The sequence below is a fragment of the Bipolaris sorokiniana genome (genome assembly GCF_000338995.1).
Source record: "Bipolaris sorokiniana ND90Pr unplaced genomic scaffold COCSAscaffold_2, whole genome shotgun sequence".
Lineage (NCBI taxonomy): Eukaryota > Fungi > Ascomycota > Dothideomycetes > Pleosporales > Pleosporaceae > Bipolaris > Bipolaris sorokiniana.
In genome coordinates this window covers 75,286-87,304 of record NW_006911896.1, presented here as the reverse complement: position 1 = coordinate 87,304, position 12,019 = coordinate 75,286, and the positions used below count along the sequence as shown (strand labels likewise).

The 12,019-nt window shown below is 53.2% G+C and overlaps 4 protein-coding genes across 4 annotated transcripts; 2 read left to right on the top strand and 2 right to left on the bottom strand.

Moving 5' to 3' along the window:
- Window positions 1–1,165: 1,165 nt before the first annotated feature.
- On the top strand, window positions 1,166–2,844 carry COCSADRAFT_32871 (uncharacterized protein). The gene has a single exon (XM_007697201.1). The coding sequence runs from the start codon at window positions 1,236–1,238 to the stop codon at window positions 2,628–2,630; it is 1,395 nt and encodes a 464-aa protein (XP_007695391.1). The 5' UTR covers window positions 1,166–1,235; the 3' UTR covers window positions 2,631–2,844.
- Window positions 2,845–4,267: 1,423 nt separating this feature from the next.
- COCSADRAFT_266600 (uncharacterized protein) lies at window positions 4,268–4,578 on the bottom strand. Its single transcript, XM_007697474.1, has one exon. The coding sequence runs from the start codon at window positions 4,538–4,540 to the stop codon at window positions 4,292–4,294; it is 249 nt and encodes an 82-aa protein (XP_007695664.1). The 5' UTR covers window positions 4,541–4,578; the 3' UTR covers window positions 4,268–4,291.
- Window positions 4,579–5,909: 1,331 nt separating this feature from the next.
- COCSADRAFT_266589 (uncharacterized protein) lies at window positions 5,910–7,535 on the top strand. Its single transcript, XM_007697473.1, has 2 exons — window positions 5,910–5,931; window positions 6,298–7,535. The coding sequence occupies exon 2, from the start codon at window positions 6,368–6,370 to the stop codon at window positions 7,442–7,444; it is 1,077 nt and encodes a 358-aa protein (XP_007695663.1). The 5' UTR covers window positions 5,910–5,931; window positions 6,298–6,367; the 3' UTR covers window positions 7,445–7,535.
- A 2,434-nt stretch (window positions 7,536–9,969) lies between these two features.
- COCSADRAFT_177834 (uncharacterized protein) lies at window positions 9,970–11,397 on the bottom strand (the record flags this gene model as incomplete). The annotated part of the gene is made up of 1 exon (XM_007697472.1): window positions 9,970–11,397. The coding sequence occupies one exon, from the start codon at window positions 11,395–11,397 to the stop codon at window positions 9,970–9,972; it is 1,428 nt and encodes a 475-aa protein (XP_007695662.1).
- Between the last annotated feature and the right edge of the window lie 622 nt (window positions 11,398–12,019).

Sequence of the window (12,019 nt, the reverse complement as noted above, 5' to 3'; positions counted from 1 at the left end):
TCTCTGCTACTACCATGGCTGCCCACGAGCACCAGGTACGGGGAGGCAGGTACGGCGTCATGCATCGCTGTTCGCGCAGCAGTGCACCGCCATGGAACTTCCCGAGACCCTGTGCAACACCAGGCAACGGCAATGGAGATGGTGACGGATAAGGCAATGACAATGGCAATGACAATGGCAATGGCAATAGTACTGGAAATGCCAGTGGCCCACGGCCAGCGTACACCATGTCTCGAACCAGTTCCATCCGGTTCACCACCATGCTGAGACCCTCCGCTTTTGGACCCTAGAATATCCCTTTGCCAGAACCCTCAGGCAATTGCTGTTTGCTTGCCCAAAGGTGGCTCACTATGCTACGTTTGCGCCCATCAGAGCTTGCCCTGACACCAGACGACGTTGACGAGACATTCGGCCGTATCTCCCTCAAGCAGACATCAACAGCACGACAACACTGGGCAATGCGCCCTCACGGACAGCCCGGCCGGCCCATTCTGCGACGTGGGCCGCAGAGAGCTATCCGTGATGCCATCACTGCCTTCGGTGACATTCCCACCTTGCAGCCCCAGCAAGCCGTTTTCGATTCTGTCAATGAGGAAGAGCACGTGCACAACCAGCAACCGACTGAACCACCAGGCCATGATAACATGCATACAGCCTTGCCCCACCACATGCCTGAGGGAAATGATGAAGCAGTTCCAGCAGTCTCGCCGGCATCACGTACCATGCAGCTTCCATTTCGCCCTAGACCGGACCGCCAGGCACTAGATACACACGTCACTTCTGATGAACAAGGTGAGAGCGCTTCCCATCCAACCCCAAATCCACTGCCTGGACCCGCAACGTCTGGACCCACTGGGACTATCGATAGTAGTAATGGACAATCTGCACGATTGCCCTCAGCCGACTTTGTTGGGAACACACCAGGACTGCGAGGTGGTGGAAGTCTAGCAGGCATCGCTCATGGTCGCCATGGTCGTCGAGATATCATCCGTGAGCATTCGCCATTACATCAGGTACAGAAACTTGCCTCACCTGCCCAGCAAGTGTCTCCAGGAGACCCCACCAAATCACCGACTAACCCTAGCTCTAAGAATTCTACCCTCCGCTCAAATGGCTACTTGACTCAGACTCCGAGACAGACGTACTGCCATTCCCAGAAGCGCCTGCCAAATAGTGAGCCGCGCCGCAGTAGTGGTCCTCAGCCAGCTATTACACGAAGCCTGTCATCAGGAGCCATGCCGTTGTCCAGTGTCACATGTCCAAGCATTCCATCTGACGACGTGTTCGGGACACCAGCAGTGCCAGAATATTCCACCAGATGTCACAGGGACTCTTACAGCTTGACCAGCAATGACCATTCAACACTTGATCCGAGAAATTTCTCAAGCACTGTGGGAGGTGTGAGACAATCAGATCATAAAAGCGTGAGACCCAGAGAGCGCGGCAGTGACGCTACCAGCGCCAATACCGGCTATTCTTGGTATGGGTCATTTTCTTCGGATACGCGGTTCCCAAGTAGTGAGCATTCACAAGATGGGGCATCTCCTTCTCCCCAGCTGGATGGCGTCAGGACCAGGTCACATGGACCTTCACCACTTCCGTCTATGCCATATACACGAATGCAGAGTGATGCCACCTCCCCATCACCAATATCAGATGGCTCAAGGCAGATTTCAGGAGGCCATGTCGAAGCTGCCACTGCTGCCGTCCATGATTTGCAATCGCCTCTGGATCCGTATGCAGAGCACTATCAGCGTCGTGTACACACTCAGCATGCCTTGCTCAATTATCCTACGTATGCAAACCCCGCCCATCCTTCGCTCTCTACCAGGGGCAATTCACCCACCTTTCTCAGGCCAATTCAATCGCTCAGGATGGAACAACGCTCGAGTGAAAATGCACCAGTTTCAGTGCCAGTCAATCATGGTGATGCAGCCCGTTATGGCCGAGTGCCGGCGCACAGAGCGGCATACCAACGCTTGCAGAGTCCACCTTACACCACGTACTCTGGTGCTATAGGAGGCAGTGAGATGTCATCATCCCGTTACAGTGCGCTGCCGCCCGTGGCCCCGCATGACGCATCCAATCGATCTCGCGATTACACGGCGCATGGTTCGGCAACGACGGGTATGCCACGCGGTGGAGATGTTTCTCGTTCAGCAAGCGCATTGCACATGCACCCGCTGCAACACGAGTTTCAGATGCAGAGTCACCACGTAGTCGAGGCCGAAGCACCGAGGTCGTCACCACGACAGCCATCGGGCCAGTATAGGGCCGAGTTTGCAAGCCACGCGCCTGTACGCATGTATCGATCGGGATCTAGCTCTCTCAGCCTGCAACCAAGGCGTGATGGTCCTCTAAGTGCTCTTGCTTCGTTTGAGCAAGGCAGTGGGACTACGAGCAGATACACGCAGTCGTCACTCATTCGAGCCACGGCGGCAGCAACGGGGCGGACGTATCGGCGGATTCGGCCAGAACAGTGTGATCAAGAGAATAATGGGGATGGTATGGTGATGCGGCGCGAGGAAGCGAATGTGGCTGCGCGGTATGGCGACGAGGAACAGCACCGGACCATGATGAATGAGACACCGCCGAGGATTGGGCGTGTTGAGCGCAGGATGATGGAGTAAGTAGGTGGACAGGGTAATTTTGGAGTTGAACAGAATGGGGAAATCCGATGATTGGATGATTAATTGGGATGGTGGTGGTGGTGATGGTGGTGACATTGAGTTAGTTCATGGCAGGGTTAAGAGATGAGCATGGTTTGCTGTCTTGTTTACTGCTGTATTGAATAGGTGTTGAGTGTAGATTTTCTAGACAGTAATTGGTACAGCTTATCATGAAGAAAAAAACTAAGTACGAGGTTTCTCGAAGTTAGCTGTGCTGTGGTCTACAGAGGACCAGCATAGTAATGAAGCCGGGCATGCTGTAGTTGACATTGACGAACATGCTCTTGTTCCTGCCAAGCGTACCCACTTTTTCTTATTCCAGCCATGCCGTTGTCTTACCGAGAATTGTGACGGAGACGTAGTTTGGTACACTAAACTTTCGATAGAGCAGAAGACGATGTGACGAGTCTAGTGTGGCTACACTGATTTGCGTTACTACCACATGACTTGTCTGGAACGTGCCGAGAGGGTTTTGTTCTGCGTCGTCGTCGTCGTCGTCGTGAAAGCAGTAGCTTTGGACATGTCACTGTACATGAAGATTGAAACAAGGCGCGGGAGCTATCAGGCAGCCAACTGTCTGTTTCGGGACCATGTACGTACACGGTGGCGTGCATTGGGAAGGAAGGGCATGACGATATATGGAGCGCGTTGGCAGCCGGCTATGACTCGAACTGGGGCGAACACGTCGATTCTGCGTGCGTGCCTGTAGTTGGATGGCCGCAAAAGCCAGTCCAACTGCATTTGCCGTACGAGTACCGTGACATGAAGCATGTAACTCCTGCTTTATGCATGAAAGGTTTGCCGGCCGACAAGCAGGCCAACAAGCTACTAGATAGAATCGGGCCCTTTTTGGGAGGGGGCGCGGTCCAGAAGGTAGAAGGTAATGCATGGAAGGCGAATGGCAAGAAGCCAAGAAGCTATGGCTAGTATGTTTTTGGGATGCGTTGGGACGTTTACACCTAGCCGTGGCCTATCGGTTGGGTGTGGTCGGGACTGGATGAAACATGATGGGTGTGGTGGGGGGCCTGCGCCATGGTGCAATGGTGAATGCGGGGTCTGGGTTAGAGTCGAGCGTATAGGCGTACCGTGAATAGTAGCAGCCCTGGGGCGTATGTAAGCAAAGACGACGAAATTGGGGAAGGGCAGTTCAAGCGGAGGCGACGAGATCCGACGACCAAGATAGAGATGCCATTTTTGGGGTTTGGGGGTGGGTGACGCGAGCGCTTCGTGGGGTGGGCGGCTCGCACGAACCAGCATCCCGTTATAGCAGCCGGCGGGCGACTAGCATGCAAAGAGCCTCATCTGGCGCCCGGCTTGGGAGCAAAATGTTCATGCGTCGAGTAACAGGCGGCCAGGGCAAGCCGATGCACGTGGTGCTTGGTAACATGGTTTGACAAAGAACAGCAGCATCTCCGGTAGGACCAGTGCCCGAGGCAGATGGATGCAATTTAGACCAAGTTGCATGAGCATTGATTGGACATGGGCATTATGTACATTTATATCGGTGGCTTTGTCGGACGGTGATTGGCCGGCCGGGGTGGCTGAGGCGGTGCAGCGGCTGTTGAGGCTCTCGCTACCGTTGGCAGAAAAAAAAGGGTCTGGGCCTTGTAGAGATGGAATGGTTAGGATGGTACGGAGTCGCGGTAGGAGTAGCATGTAGCAGTACAATGAGCATCAGGCTCCATTACCCACCGCAGCAGGGCTGGACTGGGTGCACGCTGGCATGTGGCGGCAGCATGGCGATTTGTGGAGAGCAATGCAAAACAGACGTGTTGAAACAAATAGATGGGTGTTTGCAATGCGCATGAGCCAATCCCGAGGGCATATCGGAGCCAGGCAAGTAGCGCATGACAGCGATCCAAGGGATCCATGGGCCGTCGGTGGTGGAGCTGGCGGAGCGTAGAGCACCATCTGGCCGTCGCGAGAGAGGTCGGATGGACACGCTGTCATGCGACGGGGTGACAGATGGCAGAAACTGCTGCTGATCGCCCGCGGGCCTTGGCGCACATGCAACATTGGGCAGAGGGCGTGGTGGTATGGGTATGGGTGTGGGTGTGGGCGTGCTTCTTTTTGTTTAATCATTCACGGTCACTTCGTCATTGCAGTGGCCCGGCGTATGTTTGTAGATGAACTGGACTGGACTGGACTGGACTGGACTGGACTGGAGTGTTCATGCTACAGGGCCATATCGTTTGACTGCAGACATGGTTTTGCTGGATGAAGCCAGGCATAGACTAAGTAGATACGAGGCCTTCCTAGGGTAGCATAGTGCCGGCAGGCGTAGCGAAAGCTTCTCTGCCTTTTTTGCTGGTTCTGCTCCGCCGCCCAATCCACGACGCATTGCTACGCGTCGTAGTGAGTAAGTACGCTGGAGTCGAGGCCCAGCAGCAGCACACGCACATACACACACACACACACCGAAGATGCTTTTCCCACGCAGAGGCCGCCGCCCCGTGGCCAGAGTATCCCGGGCGCACGAGGCTGGGAAACGGGCCCGTCGCCCTGCTTTGGGCGTGCTGGTGCTGCTACGGCCGGGCTCGTGTGCGTCACTGTACTCTATGCTGCTACTGCTACTGCGTGGTCGCCTGCTATTCATCCACCACGCCCATCCGGCTCCACTCTAACACGCCTCACCGCCTCAAGCACCGTCTACCAGGCTGGGAACGTGACCCAGGTGCGCTGCCAGCAGGCCCGTCTAGTCCCCGCCGTGTCTGCAGATACATAATTGTTGACGACGCCGGCCGGCTGCACAACTGCAACGTCTTGAACGCCCTGGCCTGCAGCGCAGTCGTCAGTTGCAGTCGTCTCTATCGCTACTATTACTACACTACACTACACTACACTACACTACACCACACCCATTCAATCTCCCCTCCCTGTCCTCAAACATTGTCGCCCGCCCTTCGAAACGCGACTCGCAACACGCCTTGATTGGCCGTCGCTCCCTGTCGCCTACCGCGCCCTGCCCTGCTGGCAAACCATTGGCTTGCACTTGAAACACTGTGCATTCCTGCCCTCGTGCCCTCAGCACCACTCGCAATCTTGCAACCCCCCCGAACCGGCCATACAGCCGCTGGCCGCCGCCCCAGCGTCGCGCGCTACCCACTCGATTGGCTGCCACCGCCAGCCGCCGAACCACAACGCCCATAGGCCCGTAGGATTGCCTCTCAGTTTAGCATCCCATCTGCACCACCACCCCAGGGGCCTGCTGCTATTAAGTATCACGCTCGCCGGCGCTCGGAAACACTCCTTCACACACACTGTCAGTCACCAACTTCCCTTCTTCCCTCCCTTTTTTTCTTTTCCCACCTCCGACCCTGCCATCCCAGCGGTGCAGGTGCCTCGTCCACTCCGGCAGTGACCCCTCGCCTTCCTTCCCCCTACTACTAAACGCCACCACCACCACTACCACCACCCCAACTCCCTTATTGGCAGCGCCATCCACACCTTCTCTCCACAACACCAAAAAAACTTCTCCCCCCGTCTCGACTACCCTTCGTCTTCCGACTGGACTCGGACTTTTCCGTTGCTCTAATATTTCTGCTGCCTTGCCAATTCAACCTTGTTGTCGTGCTGCCACCAAGCCACAGCACAATCAGCCTTGGACACCCGCTTACCCACTCTTCAGACCGGAACCACATTCACTTCTAAAAACATCACCACCACCACCACCACCACCACCACCACACAACTTCACCATGCCTTACTCACCAAATCTTGCTGCCGAGAACCAGGCGGCCTTGGACCACTTCATCCAACTCCCAGTGTCAAGTGACATGATCTCATATCTTGCTCAAAAGGCCACTCAAGTCATCCGCTGCGAGCCATGCGTCAACAAGAACCTCCCACCCACACCACCAGCCTCGCCCCCTCAGCACATCGCCTCTCACCCCCGGGAACCGGCCCTTCCATCCGTCGAAGAGTTCATCACTTCCATTGTCGAGAGGTCACATGTCCAGACTGCCACCCTCATGTCTTCCCTCATCTACCTCAGCCGGTTACGGTCACGCCTCCCCCCAGTTGCAAAGGGCATGCGCTGCACTGTCCACCGCATCTTCCTCGCCTCGCTCATTCTTGCGGCTAAGAACCTCAACGACTCATCGCCCAAGAACAAGCACTGGGCAAAGTACTCCTCTGTTCGCGGCTACGACAACTTCGGCTTCTCCATCACTGAGGTCAACCTCATGGAGAAGCAGTTGCTCTTCCTCCTCGACTGGGACCTCCGCATCAACACGGACGATCTCTACTACCACCTCGAGCCCTTCCTAGCCCCCATCCGTGTCTGGCAATCACGCCAGGCCGAGAAGGCCAGGCTTGCCGAAAAGGAGAAGGAGCTTGCCCGTAAGCAGTACCAGCTCACCACTGAGAACCTCTCGCGCTCAGTCCACACCTACCCATCAAACTCATCCATGTCTTCACACGCTTCCCGTACTCAGAGGCATCGCATGCAATACGTCCCATCATCCCGCGCACCCTCGCGCACACCCTCGCTATCACCACCCACCCGAAGCTCCTCGGCCTCAGTCTCATCGGAGTCGCCTTCCAGCTTCCACGAGGAGCCATCAGAGGCTGTTCTCCACCGCTACGACGCGGACCAGGGTGCCAATGTTGTATATATCAATGGCCCTATCCCGTACGCAGCTCCCAAGCAGCAGCATGCTCTCCCACTGTACGAGCACCAGCCTTCCAAGAAGGTCAAGACGTCGGCGGGCGGCATCTTCAGCCGGATGTTCGGCCAGACGGGCGCATATGCCGGCCGTCAGGTCACGTATTAATTTGATTCGCTATCTTGCACACACACACACACACACACTGTCGCTTACCACAACCTTGTCATGTTTCCTTCTTTGTGTTTTACTTTTTTTTCTCTTTCTTTTAGCTTTGCGCTTGGTTTCACCAAAGGGAGTCTCAACGGGTGTTATACGGCTGACATGATCTGACGAAAAATGCTCACTGGATGGGACATTTCTTCGCCCATCTCGTCACCAGTTGCATTGCAAGGCGTTCATTTCTCAGCATTTGCATAACACAGCATGGAATCGGCGTTGGAAATTATCATCCTCATCACATCATCAATAGTTTGTCGGAGCACCGACATACGGCTACTAGTTCAAGGTTCGCTCCGCTGTCTGTCCTCGTTTGGCAGGTGGCGCGAGTAATGAAAAAATCATTAAACATATTTCGAATCACTCCACTTCTGACTTTTGCATCTTCTTTTGGCTTGGCGGTGCACCAAACGGCCTGGGTCTCCGAAAAATAAAACAGCATGACGCCCTTTGCTCTGCCTTTCAATCTCGGTAGATTGCATCTGACGGGGCGCGCTAGGACTGCAACGGCTATCTATCGCACCGCACGACTACTAGGGCGTTTTATCCACCTAGCGGGAACGACTGTTGCATTTGGCCATGCGCGACTCATCTACATTACGCGACCTGTGTGCCAAAGTTCCAAAGAGGACGTGGGATCAATAAGACGCTGAGACCCCTTGTAGATCCATTATCAAACCCGACTCACACACATGGCCGAGGGACATGCCACATTTAGGCCGCGGCAAACAAAAAAAAAGGGACATGCCGTGTCCGTCCTCCATTTTTTTCCGTCTTAACTAATCACACACACGAGAGGGCTATGATATGGAAGAATATACTCTTGCCTACAGCATCAGGATTGTTATAAAGATTGACCGATGACCGACCGGGCCGCAGGCGTGTCTCAGTAGCATATGGGGGGTATAGCTTATTTCCATAGTATAGTAGTAGATGACCCGAATATCTGTCCGCAAGCACATATACTACTATGTCATCCTCTCGTATCTGCCTCGTGATGCGACTCGGGCATTTTTTTTTTCTCATCATGTCCCACTTACCTTTTCTTCGTCCATCTCCGCTTGCGCAGCCACATTGGGCTGACAGACTATACCCTATTACATGTACCAAGTCTACCTGCCTACTGTTTGATTGAATGATCTACGTCTGCCGCTTTTTTGTCTCTTGGCCTTGCGTCCCAGACCCGTTGCGGAAAAACCAATGAAGTGCGGGATGTAGGTGATATTTGAGACCGGAACTAAGCTGACACGTAGCCCGCGATACCAATGTCGAAGATTCCCGCGGTAAGCACGGCATACACCAAGGCAGCACAGCATACGTATTGCTACTCTACATGATTTGTGAAGAAGAGCGAAAGAAAAATTTAGTATGCATGCTCATCTAACTAAATCAACCACACTCCCCCCTATCGACAGCCAAAGAAAACCAATCTTTTCGCTTACCTCCCACACTTGCCCCCCCTCTGCATCTACCTGGCGTTGCATCTGTCTCGCCAACCCAGCCCGTACATATCGTACCGCGTAAGTACTTACATACCCAAGAACATGGTGTCGCACAAGTCGAAACTTATTTTCGCCAATTAATTTACCCTTTTTTTGGTCTATTGGGTGTACGAGCGCAACCCGGGTGCAGATCAAACGGTGATCCGGATTCAGCTATCTGACACTCTGCATGTTGCTTGTACATTAAAGTATTTTACCCTTGGGCTCTGGCGGTGGATGCCCTGTTCGCGCGCGCCCCATGTTTCATCTTTCTTGCTTTTTTCCCCCCCCTCTACTCGCTTGGGTCTAGCGTGGAGATTATACCGGTGCAGGTTTAACTGTGTGATTGGTGGGATTGCTGTAGTGGGACCGAGACGGTTGCGACTAGACCAAGTTGAGAGGACAGGGACAGGATCGCCAGTGTTTGTTTCATCGTGTGCGAAGATGGACACACTTACGCCTATGCCTACGTATGTTCTGTGGCTCTGGGTTTTGGCTTGGGCATCGTATGCGTGGCCTATGGAAATATATTGGTGAGTTTGGAGGAGAGTGATGTCATAGAGGGGTGCTTCATTCCATGCTATGTCTTCTACTGTACTGTATATCTCAAGAGATGCAGTCTGCTGGATACGGCGTAGTGATTAGTTGTAACTAGTTAATCGCTGTTGATATATAAGCGCAAAGCCTTGTCGAGACGAACAGTTCAGCCTTGCACTGATTGGGCTGCCAGCACTACTACCTCCCGCAACTTGTAGTATATTGCCGATCCCCTTGAACCCTACCAAGTCTTGGACTTGGGAATGGACGGAGTATATTTTCCTTTCCCAGATGAGAACCTGTTGCATCCACACACTACTTGTCTTTTGAAATAAATATCAACGCGAGTCGGCATTCGTGTTGCCTTTTAAACTATATACACTACGCATACCATCACTATTCACTATAGAACCAAACCCTCCATCACTTTGTGACTACTCGGCAGTCAAATTCGTCTCAGTTGCCACAGATGGTAGCATCAATGCTGAACTCAATGTCCTGGTATATCCCGCCCTTGGCATTATGTTTGAGCGAAGCCTGAATATCTTCGCACTCGGATTCCGCATACAGTGCAGCACAGAGCCTCAAGATATAAATTACAGGGCGCCCATCAAGAGCAAGCATCGGCGTGGGCGCACATCCTTCCAAGTCCTCGTTGATCACGTCGGTATAGCTCATACCCAATGATTCAATCGTAGCTCTCAACATGTATGCAGCATGGATGCAGTCGACCCCAGGGATTACTGGCTCGCAAAAGTTGGACAAGCATTCCCTGCGCTCAACATTGTACCTTTGTCCAATCGTCTTTGTGTCGCTCACGACATCTGGATACAGCTCCTCGAGCTTTTTGGCTACTTGTTCGCAAGAAAAGCCTATCAAAAGCAACTTGTACTTGGGATCGCACATGTGAGGGTGGAGAGCGCGAGCATGGGCCTTGACCACTTCCTCGTGGCAGTCTCGTATGGCTCCAGGGTGGTGTTTCTCGATCAGCTGGCACAGCGACGTATGCTGCTCGCGAATTTTGAGCGGAAACGTGGACGTGGCTCGTGGTGTGGGCGATGCATGGGCGGTTCGTCTTCCTGGGTAGATCACCCTAGCTTGACAGTTGCGAACGACTGGTGGATTGGTGATGATGAGTACCTCATAACTGACTGGAGAATCGTCTCCATAAAGAGGGTTTTCGTCTACTGATGGCTCATCGTTGGTCCTCAATTTGTGGCATGTCAAAGGGTCAAACCAGTGGTTGTTGCAGTGCCAAGGAGTGGTGAATCGGGGATTCTGCAGCTGTTCCTCGAGTTCATCCGCGTCAATGTCGGTTGGGAATTGCTCAAAGGATCCGTGGTACTCAAGCCGATCAGGTACCTCGATATCATCGCCATTGGGGCAATAGCAGGCTCGGATCTGCTCAAGAGACGCAATGTCCTTGGTGGGTATGGTGCGAGTGGTCCCACATAGGACCAATTCCACCTCGTCTGTTGCATCGCACTCATGCGCCACAACGTCAGTCGAGTTGTACTGGGAGGCGCAGCTATGAAAAGTGAGATTATGGCGGAGATAGTCTCCATCAACTGAGGTCAAGTGAACCCAAACCTTGGACTTATCTTTGTTCTTGATTGAATAGCCAAAGTCAATTTCGTCCACAAGCGTGTAGATGCCATCTGATTGCGTCGAAATCTTGATTGCTACACCAGGGACATCTATCGATCCGAGACGCCAGGGTTCCCGGTATTGGCCTCCAGGCTTGACAGGGACGTTTTCAGTGTGACTAGGACCGAGGAATGGAAAGGACCAGATCCACACGTTATGCTGGCATTTGTTGGTCACGATGGCTCGAGCCTGCGCTAGGGTTAAGAGGAGCATCGTAATACAGAAAAGCCCAATCATTTTGACGAGATAGTAGAAACCACTTATGTGGCGAATACTCGGGCGCGATTTGGTTAGGACAGCAGAGGCAAAGTAAGATGGTGAAGGGATGGATGTATAAAGAAACGGACAGGTATTCATGATGTGCCAGGCAAACGTCATTACAGAAAGCGATCAGAAGCAGTCTTGGTAAGAACCCTCATTCCCGGTTCTCGGATGACATTGAAGTTGTCAGGTGCAGGTATGGCAGGTCGTGTATCGATAGCCAAGGTAAGCAAGTGCAAACGTGGTGGCATAGACTATCTCGCAACCAGCCAGCACGCCCTATGAGGCTCGTCCATATTTCCACTAGCTGTGCATGTGTCTGTGGAACGCCTTTCGAGTTCATCGTTTGGAAAATGCTGCCAAGTATGCTGCCAACCGCTAGACATATCCAGCGAGGATATCAGTTCCTTGTTGGTTATGATAACTGAATCAATGTATAACTATCATGGATGAAGATTTGTCTATATCGGATCTGCCCTGAGAGTTTCCAGACTATTTTCTTTCTTGTACTGTTGGCGTCGTTGGGTTTTGGTTGATACAATAATGTCGGTGTGGTCGAAACGGAGCCGCCCGCCTTGGTGATTGCGGTCACAACAAC

Bases quoted from the DNA above. Each gene is read 5' to 3' on its own strand.
- COCSADRAFT_32871 (XM_007697201.1), top strand. From the start codon at position 1,236: ATGCCGTTGTCCAGTGTCACATGTCCAAGCATTCCATCTGACGACGTG.
- COCSADRAFT_266589 (XM_007697473.1), top strand. From the start codon at position 6,368: ATGCCTTACTCACCAAATCTTGCTGCCGAGAACCAGGCGGCCTTGGAC.
- COCSADRAFT_266600 (XM_007697474.1), bottom strand. From the start codon at position 4,540: ATGGATCCCTTGGATCGCTGTCATGCGCTACTTGCCTGGCTCCGATAT.